This window comes from Lepisma saccharinum, chromosome 16 (genome assembly GCF_977018435.1).
Source record: "Lepisma saccharinum chromosome 16, izLepSacc3.1, whole genome shotgun sequence".
Classification (NCBI taxonomy): domain Eukaryota; kingdom Metazoa; phylum Arthropoda; class Insecta; order Zygentoma; family Lepismatidae; genus Lepisma; species Lepisma saccharinum.
Window position 1 is genome coordinate 36,897,308 of NC_139244.1, and position 15,483 is coordinate 36,912,790.

Below are 15,483 nucleotides of genomic sequence, written 5' to 3' on the forward strand. Positions count from 1 at the left end.
AAAAGTATACCGACAAGTACGTTAACAAGTATCGTGTGAGGCGAAAACTAGCAGCTGAGCCAGTACCACACAACTAGTCAAAGTCCAACTGGAAAATCCAGCAGGAGATCTAGCCCCGTGTGATTCAACATTAGTCACATTGCTTCAGATTCACACTATTGGTCTTTCTCAATACAGGCTGCATTGGGTAGTTCTCTTCACTGACCTCCCAGAGTTCACTTCTGTTTCATTCAAATTTGCCATAACCGTTTACCATTTCTGTTCAGTAATATCTTTAGGGCATTGTATGAAACATATTCACTCTGATACTTTTGTTAGACGTAAATAATTTTACAACTTTTTTCATTTACAATATTTGTTGATGTTCAAAACTATTTCCCTTCCTCCAATAGATACGCTGCTCGCAGAAATTCTGAGGACATAAAACCATTCATGGAGGCAATGCAAGCGTTGAACTACATGGCCTATACAAAATATTACAGGTCGGGACTTTACCTTACGAACAGGACAGAGCTGAAGTTTCTTCTGCAAGATGTTAATATAACAGAACTCATGTTGGAAGTAAGACCATTTACTTATTATTTATTTATTTATGTTAGTTATTATCTTATAGTATTATTAGTACTATTATTAGTAATAGTAGTAGTATTTGTGTCTATTCATTTGTGATTGGCGTTCCGACTACCAACTGAAGCCACTTTAAGCACTGCCATCAACCATTTCAAAATTTCACCATTCATCTTCGTGATTAGCCTAAATATGACAGAGAAGTGAAGTAAAAGAAAACAAACAAATCAATCACTGAATACCAGTCATTTCGCCCGATAATGCTTCTCTCTTACTTCTCTTTTCATCGCTGCTATGAACAGTCTACCTGTGAAAGAGCATTAAGGCGAGGAGGGACAATTTCCCCTAGGTCTTTCTCGCTGGGACAGCTGTCGATCAGTGTTGCCAACTTCGTACTTTTGGAGCCAAATCTGGCTCTTTTGTGCACTCGTTACTGTGAACTGTGGCACCCGCCCTCTACCCCACCATGATGCCACCACTGGCTCCGGCCCATACAGACCAACCTTTGCCATGAGTGTGCATTTTGCACGTGACGTGATATTCATATATAGGCTGCGTCGCCCACACCCCTCTTTCCTCCCCAGGTATTTTTATATATAGAGCTGTGGCTTAAGGTGAAGATGTTAATATTATTATCCGGGAATCCTTTATTTTCGATTTCATATGAACATCATAAAGTTATTGAGAGGGGTAATGCCGCCAAATCTAGGCGGTGAAAACTAAGAATACATTTCCATCACTTTAAAGATAACGATAATAGCAGCGCCCCACCCCTCTGACACCTAAATTACACTAGGAGACACTTTATGCAGCCTTCGTTAATCTAGATCCTTGAAAGTCATCTTTAGCTCTTGGTGAAATGTAGCTCTTTTATGCACATCAGGTTTGGCAACACTGCCAGGATGGCTGTAGGAGGCGAGGGGAAATACATTACGCTTATAGGAGAATTATTTTACTCGTTTTCTTGGAGATATCAAACTTCCGATGGCGGAAAGTAATATATGATCGGTAAAGGATCCATTGAAGATGATATTTGCGCTAGAAATAGTCGAAATTCCCATTTGTTTAGCCGTAACTTCAATTTGAAGTTGTCTCTCCATAAGGAATACATGGGATTCTGTAAATACGTATTCATCACATTTTTCAAACATGGTATCTGGCTTAATAATAATCAACTTGGGGAGAAATTCATACTCTCAAATTATGCGTGGATTTTCTTTAGCAGCAGTGCCAATTCCGACGATATTTAAATAAATGCATGCCTGGTGCGAAATTGTCCCTCCTCACCTTAAAATACACGTAAGCCCTCGACGTCCGACCGCCAAACGCCTTGTATATAGACAACCCGCAGAATTGCAGTGTTGGTTGGGTTGCCCATGCACAAGGCGTTTGGCGGAGAGGCATCGGTGCACTTTCAATCAGGGTTGGCAAAATTTGTTTTTTTTTTAAAAAGAACAAAACAAACTGTTTTTTTTGTTTAAAACATGTTTTTTTTGTTTTAAACATAGTTTTAAACATGAGTTAAAAAACATGTTTTAAACATGTTTTAAACAAAACAAATTCAACCTTTTCCCAGTAAATTATAGTTAAAGTCGTTAAAGAGAAAAAATACTCATTTTTATGAGTACAATGGCGACAAGGACAGTTTATTTATCTTTGGAGATAAGGTTTACCATACTGCAGGGTAGGGGTGTGGGGTACAGAATTTTTTGGGTGGGGACGGGGAAAATTCTCAATTTCCCGAAAAAGTAGGAAAATTTTCGGGACGGGATGTGTTCGAAATTTCCCAAAGCTCTTGAAATCTCGAATTCTACATGTAATTTCCATCTTAAGTGCTTGTTTTTGCACTTCTGGTACAAAACCACAATGCAGAGAATGTCTAGAATTGACGACGTTTTAAAATGACCATTCGGAATTTCCAGACTGCTTGGGATCCCAAAACGTTGGAAAGTCAGGATCGGGACGGAAATTTTCTTTCCCGATCCCGGTCCCGACTTTTCGGGATCTCGCACACCTCTACTGCAGGTATAGGCGCCGACTCCATGGGGCTTAAGGGGGGGTCGAGCCCCCCAATATTAACAATGTGGGGGCAGAGCCACACAAATAATTTTGCTTAAGAGGATCTAATGTATTATTTTGCTTCTCTTGTAACGTTTACTCTGAACTGTGCCACATGAACTTAACTTTTAATACACATTTAAAATTTTCTACACCATCAACTTTGGTGGACTAAAACCGCTAAACCATCAACTTTGGGGAGGCTATGACCAGAGACAGCAAAACGCATGATTTATTACTAGTATATTCTAAGTATGTAATTATGAGTATTGTTAAAATTTTTACTAAACATGAGTTTCAAAAGACGATGTGCATGAACTAGGGTAGTGGATGGGACGTTCGGGCTACAAATGGCTCTCGCATGATCGCGAGATCATTGATATATTAGGGAGATCTGTTTTGCGCTCCGTGGTAGCAGATAATAAAAGTCGGGAATATTTTGCTATTATGGTTGACGAAACTTGTGACATATCCAACCGTGGACAATTAATATTCTGCATTCGAACTGTGAATAAAAAATGACATTTTTGAGGAATTCATGGGCTTTTATTAGGGGTGTGCGGGACGGGAAAAATTTTCAATTTCCCTACTGAGTCGCGAAATGTTCAAAATTTCCCGAAGCTCTGAAAATCTCGAATTATACACGTCATTTTCACTTTAAGTGATTTCTGGATTAAAAACTAACAATTTACGGTAAGTTCCAGAAATTGAGAATGCAGAAAACGTCGAGAAATAACGACATTTTCAAATGAGCATTCGGTATTTCCCGACTGCACGGGATCCCGAAAATTCGGGAAATCATTTCCCGAAGTCCGGATCGGACTTTTATGAGATTCCGAACACTGTGGACAAAACTTAAAAAAGGGAGAGAGTGAGTCATTCAATAATTTATTTCAGTGATCAGAGCCCCCCCAATAATTTTGACAAGTCGGCGGCCGTGACTGCAGGGACAAAAGTTGTGGGTAATAGCCCCCCTTTTTCCGCCACTACTGAAGTAGGTTAGGATTTATATTCATCTAAATTTCAAGAAACTAAATATTATAGAATTCCTATCCTCATCCTGAAAAAATCACGGTGAAATATTTCCTGTTGCCTGAACAGTTTATATAGCAGAAAACAACCTGCAGTGTCATAATAGATTCTCCAGATGAATTTATCTTTCAAAGTACAAAATTATGTTACCAAAAGTAAGCATCTGCGCTTCATTCAGTTATACAAACCAATGAATCGTATCGCAAAAGAAAAAAAATCACGTCACGATCAAAATCACGCATTGTGTATTTAGATATTAGTTTCCATTTCAAGCTTCCACCAGTCTCAAACTTACAGGACGATACGAAACAAGGAACTGAGAGGTTTCGATTTCTACAGTAAAGCACGGGTCTTTCTTGTCGCACAACAATCTTGCTACCTTGTGCATACATTGCTAGCCTGCCTAACCTAACAACATAGGCATTTAGCCTAAAATTATAAAGCTTTCTCCCGTGACGTCAGAACATAGGGTTGCTCAAGTGTTGTGCGATAAGTGAGACCTGTAAAGAACAGATTAATTGACACAGATTCAATGAAAAACAGGGTTGCCAAACAAAAAAATTATCACAGACTATAAAATATCTACCACCAAAATGTGTTTTAAACACTTGTAAAAAAACATGTTTAAAACAGATTGTTTTAAACGTTTAAAACATTTGTAAAAAAACAAAGCCGTGTGTTTTAAACGTTTAAAACAAAGTGTTTTAAACACTTTTGTTTTAAACATGCCAACCCTGCTTTCAATAGAGTCGTTACAACCTAAGAGCGTCCGAAACTGTACAATTAGAACTAACTTGTTTATATTTTTTCGCTAGGTGCCTCCTCAATACATTTGCAGACTTTGACGAGTATAATCTTCCTATTAAGGGAGAAATTAATTTTAGAAAATATGCACAAATAGTGAGTGCATTACGGTGGGTGATATATAATGTTGAATTATGTGATAATACTTTCACCATATCAAATTTGAGATCTCTGCATTCATTATTTCACGGGCTACAATGGCCCCAAAACATAAAGGAATTCGATATTTCAACTTCTTTTACTTGCAACGAAAAATGATTTTGTTTGATATTTTCATGTATACTCTTCTGAAAAAAAATATAAGTTGTTGGTTTAATACATGTCGTCCATTACACGTGGAGGATGAGGAGGAACAAAACTCCCTGTTTTGAAAATCGAAATTCCTAACTGAGAAGACCAGAATATAGTAGGTTTAACTAATCCCGGGTCATCTGTCATCATCCCCTCCGATTTTCACCAAATCTGAAAAATTTGTTCCACAAATTTCCTGAGGGTGTTGTTTATGAGGAAAAGATTATCCTTTTCATAATATCTACCACCACACAAATAACCTTGTGCTGCCAATAAAAAAAAGCAATGTTGACAAAATAGTTTGAAATATTTTCATATGATAGCCTTCAACAGTTTTTAAAAACATTTACAGTCACCGTCAAAAAAAGGGACACCTAGATCCTGAAATACTCACTTCCCTGCAAGACAGCGATGAGTGAATTTTAATGGCAATTTTTTAGTGGCAAGTTCTATCACCGCCGTAGAATTAGGCAGCACACATAACGTCATACAGGGCAGTGAGCATTTCAGGTTCTAGGGGTACCATTTTTATTGCCGGTGAGTGTACAGTTCAGGAAGAGATAAGCTCTAGGCTCCATTCCATTGTTTTGCAATAATTTTAAACAGTGCTTTCTTATAAAGTTTACCGAGAGCACAGGAAACTAGTGCCACTATGTGTGTATATAATAGGTTCACGGTTGGTTTCATTATTTTGGATAGAGGGATATTGAAAACCAAAGAAAGTTTTTGCATTTGCTACTAAAAGTTATATTCTTTCAGCAGCATCTTGCCTCTGTCAAATTATTCGAAGGGGTGAAAGCGGCACAGTTCGGATCAAAGGATTTAGGGGGTACTCCCAAAAATGTATTGATATAATGTGTCACTGTGCCCCCTCCTCTTTCGCTGCGTTACTGAATGTCAATTTGAAATTATATACGAGGGTCATTCGGAAAGTGAAGAACGTTTCGCCAAAGATTTATTGATAATATTGCAGAAGTTTTAAACACACTCTTTTACCTACTTCTCCACATCATCGCCTTGACATTGAAGCATTGTCGACACCAGTAACTATCCCTCCTCGTACCATGTTGTCGTCTGGCAATTCTAAGAGTCCATGACAGCATCCTGTAGTTCATCACGTGCAAAGCGCTTACCAGGTGCACCTTCATCTTCGGAAGAAGGTAAAATTCCGAAGCTGCGTGATTCTCTTGAATTACGTGGTCCACCTTTTATTTCATTGCATCCGTTATGACAGTGTTCCCTCGGCTCTCCGCATCATGAACATTTGTTCGCCCATTCGTAAACAGTATGCACCAATTTCAGATACAGTTCAAACACTACAGTTCCCCTTCACTTTTTGTCAGTTCTTGTCCCTGCACTGCTAAGCCTACTACCAAGAGAAAGTACACTATTTTGGCACCCAATTGCCGATACTGATCAATGAATATAAATTACCGCCTGTTTTTATAACTGCTAACTAGTAATAATACAAATGAAATTCCATTTCATTGAAACTCAACAATGAACGGTAGGATTGGGGTAATGTAAGCTTCTATTGTTGTGACAAATTTCAACTTCTTACAGCCAGAGGCGTCTCGTGAACGCATGCGGTGCATGCTGCGCATGCGTCAATTGTGGAAAAAGAATTATTACTTACTTTCTTTCACTTCAGATCCAAGAAATGTAATATAAGCTTAGTTCAGCGCTCTCGCGTAAAATAAATGCTTCTCCTATATGAAGAAATTAGAATGTAGAAATGCTCATTAATGTCGTCGCAGAGCAAGCTGTCCTCTTTCCCACAATTGACGCATGCGCAGCATGCACGGCATGCGTTCAGGAGACGCCTCTGCTTACAGCTAATTTAACTGTTGTCGTAGTTAGTCAACAGTTTGCTGAGGAATGGTACTGTTATGTATATGCGGTCTTATCGAAATTTACATTTAGAAATATTAGTATTGTTTTATTAGTATTATAATTTGTTGCTATGACAACCTTCCCCCCTGAAGTTTGATATCCCCGCCGGAGGAAAGTAGCAGGATTCAACACTGCAACTACCTACACCACACTGAGCACAGTGAACAAGTTGGGCAGGCTCTTTACTTTCCGAAAAATAAGTGACCTAATGACCTATGTATGCGATTACTCTCACTGCGATTTTGAGTTTCTCTGTATAATTAGCCCACGTCTTCTTTCTGGTTACTCTGTGTTTTTATTTGTTAAAAGTGGTAATAATAAGCAACAAGAAGAATTAGTTAAATGTGACTTTCCACTCTAAAGTAGATGATTGACAAATGATTCCAATTGAAACCCCTTGTGACGATGACTAATTTCCAGGTGATGCCGTTGTGCGAGGAAATCTTCCACGACTGCTTCTGGAAAGGGGTTCCCCAAACGTGCTGCGAGATTCTGAAACTCCAAAGGACGGAGGAAGGCTTCTGCTACTCATTCAACTCTGGAACACGCGACAACGAGTAAGTGGCTCTCCCTATAGGGGACTTCATTGGCGGGTTTAGCTAGGGGCCACTTGTTCCCAAAACAGAGATGACTAATGTATTGTACGACAACGAACAAAGTGCCACTGAGTGTTGTGCTTCCATAATGAACACTGCACTATTTCTTTAGTCTTGGAAACAAAACAAAATCATATTCACTCTCATTTGAAGATAAGAGCATTGTTGGTTTCGGATATAGTCTCTCATTATATGACAATGTACCAGATAGTAGTTCGAGAAGAAGTTGTAGAGTCCCAACAGGCATGTATCTAGAAATATATTTCGGTAGGGATCCGAACCAAGTGTCTCAGAAATAATTACTAATAATGTTAAAATAATTAAATTATAATGAATTGTGTTGCCTAACTCTACGGCTGTAGCAGAACCTGCCATTGAAAATTTGCTAAAATCCATTCATCGCAGTAGAATTAGGCAACATACTTAATGCCAAGGGCACAGGAACGTTTTTGATTTCGGAGGGGTACAAAATTCAGCCTACCTTATGTGTGTGTGTATTACACAGGTATAATGTGAAGGCATGAGAAATATTCCATTTTAGAACAGCACACACGAATTTCCTGTTTGTTTTTTAATGCAAAATTTGCATATTTTTTTTTATTTCTTTGTTTTTTTTAGAATTTATGGTTACTTGTAAGAGGTACTCACGACCGGATCAAGAAAGTGTGGGGCGTTACCCCCACACCCCCTATACGCCTTCATGGCGTGGTGCTATGCACAGGGGAACACTTTACCTTTTTTTTTTACCTTTTGTAAGAGGTATAACTTTGCCGAGAATTAACGACTTTTTAAAATGACCATTCGGTATTTCCCGACTGCTCGGGATCCCGCACACCCTTACTGTTTTAAAAAATCTCTTAATATATAGGTTTAAGTATAGTTTTCTGAACACATTCTTACAAAGTTATGAAAATTATGGGTGAGACCCCCCAAGTTGGTCTGTCGCGTCTCTTTTTTCCATTTGAAAATTCGTATACTCTTCTGATGAAGATTTGTATCTTATCTTCGAATCGACGCGACCACTTCTTTAGAAGAGTGTACCCCCCTTACGCAAAAGAGAATTTGTCTGGAGCTTGATTCTATGAGAGTAAACTTTATCTGATTCCATCGTTCCACACACATTTTAAACAATTTTCATCTCCTTAAAGGGGTTTCCAAGAACGCAGGTCAATGAACTAACTAGTAGCAAGCACAATGTAGTAGAATAAGATTACAATGGTTTGAATTTCTGTGGTAAGAAAGATAATGCTTTAAGTTATAAACAATATAAATATTTAATTGAGCGAATTGAAAAATAGGTTCTTTTAACAGTAGCACCTTGCGTCGGTCAAACTATCTAAGGGGGGTACAATTGGATTTATGGATTTAGGGGGTACAGTACCCCCTTCAAAAATTTGGGGGGTACAATGTATCCCTGTACCCCCCTTCCTGCGACACTGCTTAATGCCTTGGAAAAAAGAGAATATTTCAGGATCTAGGTGTCCCATTTTTATTGCCGGTGAGTGTACACTCCCTTCCCAAATTATTTATTTGTGTCATCCACTTCCCATCCCCATGAATGTGTTCTTACTTTGGACTGTATCAAATAAAATTTGCTCCATTTCAATTTCAGGAGTGAAGCTGATTACGAGAGCAACTACGCAGAGGGAACAACAACTGGCCTCGAGATGTTCTTCAATGACCTGGGGAGCGAGTACTTGGAGACTGACCAAAGGACGAAGGGATTTAACGTAAGTAGCAACTGTTCAATGAATGCAGACACTGTTCATAATTATGTGTATGATACAATAATAACAATTATGTGAAGCCTGTTTATAATAATTAAAGCGATTTCATCAAGTAAGAACACTGATGAATTCAGGCTCGACACTTACTATCCACCAGGGCTTAAAGTGAGCTGGAATGCACTGGAACTCTGTTCCAGTAAATCAGTTTGGTGCTGGAGCTCTGTACCTGCTGCAACATTAGACAAGTGTTTTATTTATTTAATACACTAGACAAAAGTCTGTCCTTTGTTGCATTAATTTTTGTGAACAATACTAGACAAAGAGGAAAAGATAGGTTTTTTCTAAATTTTCTGACCTCCCACCGACAGGAAATTTAGAAAAAAATAATATATTTTGGTAAGTGCTACTCATTTAGGATGTAAATGAGAACCTAATTTTCTGAAAGGAAAGACATGATAGATCTTGTGTTTATATATTGTTTTTGGATGCAATAATAGTAATAATAATAATAATGATGATGATGATAAAAAATGTCATTGTTGTTTTAATATGCATTTACAGTGTGGTATTTAAGAAATTTCCAGTGGTGGGGGAAATTCTACTGACTTTCTAGGGACAGCATGAGATAATGACTTTATGCCATATAACATTTCCTCCCATGGATAAAATTTATCAAGCAGAGGGGAGAAAATCCCCCATCCCCCCTTACAAATTCTACCCTGTGCATTTATTATTATCATTAGTAGTAGTAGTAGTTGCTGTACTTGTGTCTATTCACTTGTGGTTGGCATTCAGACTATTGACTGGAACCATTTTAAGCACTGTTGTCCGTCCACCTTACATGATAATGTTTATTTTATAATTGTTTTTGATAATTGAGAGCTACTTACTGACCAGACCATTGACAATCAAAATATTTTGTGGCACTATAGCCTTCATTGAAACTATGTACTAGTTCACCATCCACCCTGACTTCTGTGGACAATTAATGGGACCCACCACCTTCCCTTTGACCATGGGCATTGAGCCAATCCCGTACCCTATGGAAATTTGTATAATTCGTTTCAAATTATTATTATTATTATTATTATTAAAAAACCTTATTATTGTTACTCAATAACAAAGAATCAAAACATTCAAAATTTGTTTTAAGTTCACTTTGTGCTTAGGTAGGCTAATCGGGACTGAGCCTACAGTTTAAAGTGAAATCCAAACCACTGAGCAATTATCAAATGGGGATAAAACCTGGGACCCTTTGATTACAAGACTACAGCATTGAAATAAAGTTCAGTTCTTTGATATTCCAACAGAATAACCAAAGTAAAAAATGCATTCTATAAAATTATTTAGTGCAAAATGTAGGAACCAGGTTGTAACTTCATGTGTATGTATACATATATTTTCATATTCTACCATTTAATCCTACTATAGTAAATGTTACCACAAGTTTTCAAACTTTCAATAATGAACATTTTATGAGAGATCACACAACTAAAATTTTCCTCTAATATTGAAAGATTTTTTCGAACAAGGTGTGTAAAACTTAATAACAAAAAATATAATCAATTTGCTTTTCAGTATATTAACTACATTAACTTTTTTTTAAAAAAATATGTAAAAACAGTTCTGCTTGGTGTATTGAGTAGAAGTGTCCCTTTAAGTATGTTATTTGATTATAAAAAAATGTAATTTATTATTAAATAATCATTGTTTCATTATAGTATTATATCTACTAATGATTTTTATCAACAGCCTACAAACATTTATTATGATGTCAAAAACAAACAATAAGCCTTCCATTATCATAAGAGTTAGATCTTAGAGTGACATCTCAAATTACATGCACCAGCTACACTGCTTCTTAATGTAAGTGTTAGAAATAACTTTCAACATCTTCATCGTGCAATTGAAAGTTTTTCTGAGTAGCTTCTACCAACAATATGTAGAAAATATAGTTAGGAAATCAGCTGAAAGAATCTGAGGTATACTCTAACGATAATTGTGCACTGCTTCAAAGACATTGACAAATATTTCTGAAATAACTATTTATATTCAGGACATACTAATTTTACCCATTTTTTCACTCGAGTTCAATGCAAAAATACCTGCACAAATATCGACTGAAAAGTTTTCATCGTGTGCAATTCTCCATTCAATGTTTTCGCCGATTCGTACTACGCGTGCCTTCATTTGCTTTGTTACAAACAAGTATTCTTTGCACATTACATGTAGGAGGAGAGTTGCATCTACGTTTCACATTAGGCAGCTCCTTCTACCTGCTTCCAGGAGCGAAAGCTTGTAGGGTAGGGGTTAATGTTAAGGATTCTCAACCTGATGGTCGTAGGTTCAAACCCCTCTGGTGGCAGAATATTTTCGTAAATTTTAGACATATTCCCTCTGTGTTCATTCTCCCCGCCGTGTGAAACGGAATGATTCAGTTTGGAATTAACGATGGGGGAGGGAAAATATTAAATTACAAAATCTCCATTTCAATGAACCGAGAAGTGGAGAAAAATTGGCTAATTCTTATAAATATTTAAATTACATTCATGTTTATAGTGATATAATCGCAGGTAAAATCAAAGATCTTACGTGGAATATTTTTTCTTGCTCTGAACTTAGCCAAAAGGCATTTCGCACCGATCTAATACATTTCAAAATGTTATTGAATATTTCATGTCGATAATTTGATCAATGCATCTATTCTTGACGCCGAGACGATATCTGCAACTACCTCTTCACTCCTCTTGTCTCCAGTCCCTTCTCCTTCTCCTTCTTCTCTCCCCTCCTTCTCCTCTGCCTTTATCTTATATCGCCTTCCCTACTTTTCTCGCATCTTGTCTCCACTCCATCCCACTCTTCGCCAGTTCTCTTACCTCGTCTCCTCTCTTCGATTTCCAACTCCACTGCACTATTCTCCTCTTCTTTTCGTTCTTCTCTTTTTTCTCTCTTTTACTCTACTCTCCACTTCCCTCTTCTCGTCTCCTCCTCTCCTCTCCAAACTCCTCTTCTCTCATCTCGTTTTCCTCCTCGTATCTCCTCTTGCTCCATTATCCTCATCTCTCCTCGAATCTTTTTCCTTTCTCCTCATTACTTCTCCTATCCACTTCTGTCTTCTATTTTCTTCCCTCCTTTACTTTTCCTCTTCCCCTTTCTCTGCTCTCCTCTCTTTTGTCCCCTTCCGTTTCCTCTGTCCTCTTTTCATTGTGTAGACTCACCAGCAATGAAGTACTAGAAAATCGATTATCTTTCTTTCAGAAAGGATTTTTCATCTGCAACAAATGTAATACTGATATTTTTTTCTAGTTTTATACAATAATACTTAGATTTATTTCTTTCGCGTATTTCATAAATATCCATTGTGCTTGTGGCAACCCTGAAATTGAGCCTAACTCTACACGCAACCCACCAACGTCTTCCGTAAACTGGGTTGCCTAGTTTAAAATGTCGTTGTCCTAAGACTTTTGAGAGACACTCTACAATGGGGATCTAACTTTGAGGATTGGTCTCCCACAGATCTACGTTCACAGCCCAGACAGCTTCCCAGACGTGTCTCAGGGTGTCTTCCTTCCTGCCGAGAATCGAATGGTGCTCAGCATCCAGATATCACCGGTAGACTACACAAGTGTCCCCAACATCCGCCACGTGCAGAGGGACAAGAGGGGTTGCGTATTCCAGGGAGAGACCCCTCTCAAACTCAGCAGGAACTACAGCCAAGTGACATGCATGGCAGAGTGTAGGATGGACTACATAATGAAGGAATGCAACTGCACACCTTACTTCTATCCCAACCAAGGTATGTCACTGTCCAAGCTTAGCTTTTCCAATTATCATAATGTAATGGGGTTCTGTGGATTTTAAATTTCTTCTCATTTAGGTGTAGAAAACAATTGGTGGAAGGCTATTAGCATCCTTTTCACAGCAACTAACATATGGGGAAAAACTCAAATAGGTTCTTAATAACATATTGACAGGTGTGTGAAAGTTTAGGTTCTTGATATTGCAAAATAATTTTGTTAGAGCAATAAGGTAATGCACAATTATTTGTTTCTATACAAAAGGTAGAACATGTATCGTAATTGTTCAATGGAAATATGATTAAGTGTAATTATTCTTAGATACAAACATTTCCAATCTTCCACTTGTAACATTGCTTTCCCCATCTCTGTGTATATCTAACCCGAGAGGGTGGGGGGCTACCACCTCTTGTTATTATGCACCAGAAACACAAATAAAACACTTGTAAGTCTTCATATATTTATTTTACCGTATTACCATTAATGATCAATGATTGTGTGTAATTTATTTACAAGAAAATTTCCAGCAGAAAGTAACTGTAAAAATAACTTAGTTACTTTTCAAGTACCAGTATCTGTAACTGTAAATTAGTTACTTCAAAAAAAATAACTTTCCGAGTGCTGATTTGAAGATGTGGCCCCCACAAATCTTTAAAAGCCACCCACCCACACCAGAAAGCCTGGTACCACCACCAGTTAGTACTTTTCTTTGGCGTAATGAGTATTCATGGTCATCTTTGGTATTAAATCAGGATCAGCGGTGAACGTTCCATATATCCAGGGATAGCAACCCCTGTCTAGGGGGTTAGTGGTGACCTGCTATTGACATGTTTCAATGAGTGTGAAAAGGAAGATAAAGTGTCATACATACATACTTGAAATATGAAGAGGTGGGTGGCTATTTTGTAGCTCCCGCTACCACTCTCTCGAAAAGAATGTTTACACTGATCAGGAAAATAGGTTAACCATGCAAAAAACAAAAACAGAACAATCATTCAATTCTTCATGCTATAGCCATATTCATTATATTATCAAATATTCCAAGGTACATATCTTTTCTTTTCAGGTCTACCAGAGTGTGGAATGGATAACGTCGACTGCTTGCACAAACATGACAGTAAGAACACAATTTTCCATTGGCTGTAGGTACTGATTTTACTGATTAAGTACATGAAACTTGCAAAGATCCTGTCTTGTATTTCAATCTCAATCTGAACATTTTACAATGTTTGGAAGCAGGGAGGTAGTTTGATTGAACAAGTGTCATCCACTTTAACATTTTAACAATCTACCTGCTACCATGTTTTTTCCTAAATCTTGTCCACCTCTTGTAGAAGGCACATGATGTGGTGATAGTATGTACAAGTGAAAGCGCATGCCAAAACAGTAGACATAAACTGTTTTATGATTGATTGATTTTTGTTTTTAGATGTGCTTTTCTGCCACTTTTGGCAATATCGGTATAAGGGTATATAAGGATGGGTGATGTTGATATGATGAAATTGATGAAGGGACACTCACAGAGAACACTCATGTCCAGGCCAGCATTCAAACTCAGGACTGGAATTGTAACACACTGTGCCTAACAGCTCTGGAAACTGATTTAGAAGGTTTGGTTTTAGTTGGTGTTTTAAGTCCACTTTATGCACAGTAAGACAGATGGTTTAAAGTGGGATCCGAACCACTGTGCCATATGACTCTACCGGGTAGTATCGAACCCGGGACCCCTTGATTACAAGGGGACAACGCTACCACTGTGCCATCGGGGAGGCCCTGATTTAGAAGGCTCTCAAGTACTAAGATTTTATCAACAGATACAAGTTCTCTGGAAGCAGTTAATCTATGTAGGTGTTAATGAATGAATGAAAATCTATTTTAAAATGACACACATTATTTCATTTCCATAGTACTGTCCAGCATTTACTTTTCATTAGGGGCTAGTCCACATATTACGTGAATAGTTAAATGAGCACACAAATGTGGAAATAGTTTTATAAAGATTCAATGAATTAACAATGCACAAAGTTAAGCATTGAGTGTATTAAGTACATAAAAGTTACTGTGATGGATTGATACAGTCATAAACAATTCTCATGGAAGACTCTTTTTATTTCTTATTCCTATCTTTCCATCAATATCCTTTAGTCTACACAGTAGTGATTGATGTAACAGTATAAATAAATTAAGAATGATTTAAAAGAACTTTAGTTGATTTATCTATCACTGCTTGTTTCTACCATTGGGTTAACCTTGATGTGATAATTAAATGTGATAAATGGGTTTAATTCACATCACCATCACAGCACTTACCTTGGTTTCATATTGGTTAAATTCATGTATGATCTCAGCCAGCGTGTGCAGATTTTTTATTGGCAAATTTCATTTTAGTACATTTTATGCTCAGGAAGACTAATTAGAACTGAAATCTAAAAATAATAATCTTAATAAGTCCCCACTGCAAAGCAAACAGTCAACAAGTGCATATTCATACACAAGTTACATAGTTGAATTCTTGAACACCCACTCTCTCACAACCATGGAAAAGTTCCGTTCCAGTAATTTCAAGGTTTTCCAGGAAAAATATTATTTGGAAAGAAGTTCCCTGACGCTACAAGTCATGAATAAGTTTAGTGCACAGTGGAAATCATCTAAATCCCTTTCCACCCCAGAATAAAACTTCAGTCTTCTTGGTATTTGAACTGTAAGGATTTGCTCGCT

General features: G+C 37.5%; 1 protein-coding gene across 1 annotated transcript in view; it reads left to right on the forward strand.

Moving 5' to 3' along the window:
* The first annotated feature begins 420 nt into the window (after window positions 1–420).
* The window catches only part of LOC146000032 (sodium channel protein Nach-like), a 55,980-nt gene continuing 40,917 nt past the window's right edge, over window positions 421–15,483 (forward strand). The window contains exons 1-5 of the mRNA XM_083137345.1: window positions 421–561; window positions 7,066–7,202; window positions 8,854–8,971; window positions 12,485–12,764; window positions 13,832–13,882. Coding sequence (XP_082993471.1) covers window positions 433–561; window positions 7,066–7,202; window positions 8,854–8,971; window positions 12,485–12,764; window positions 13,832–13,882 — 715 coding nt within the window. The 5' untranslated portion in view covers window positions 421–432. The remainder of the gene's footprint in view (window positions 562–7,065; window positions 7,203–8,853; window positions 8,972–12,484; window positions 12,765–13,831; window positions 13,883–15,483) is intronic.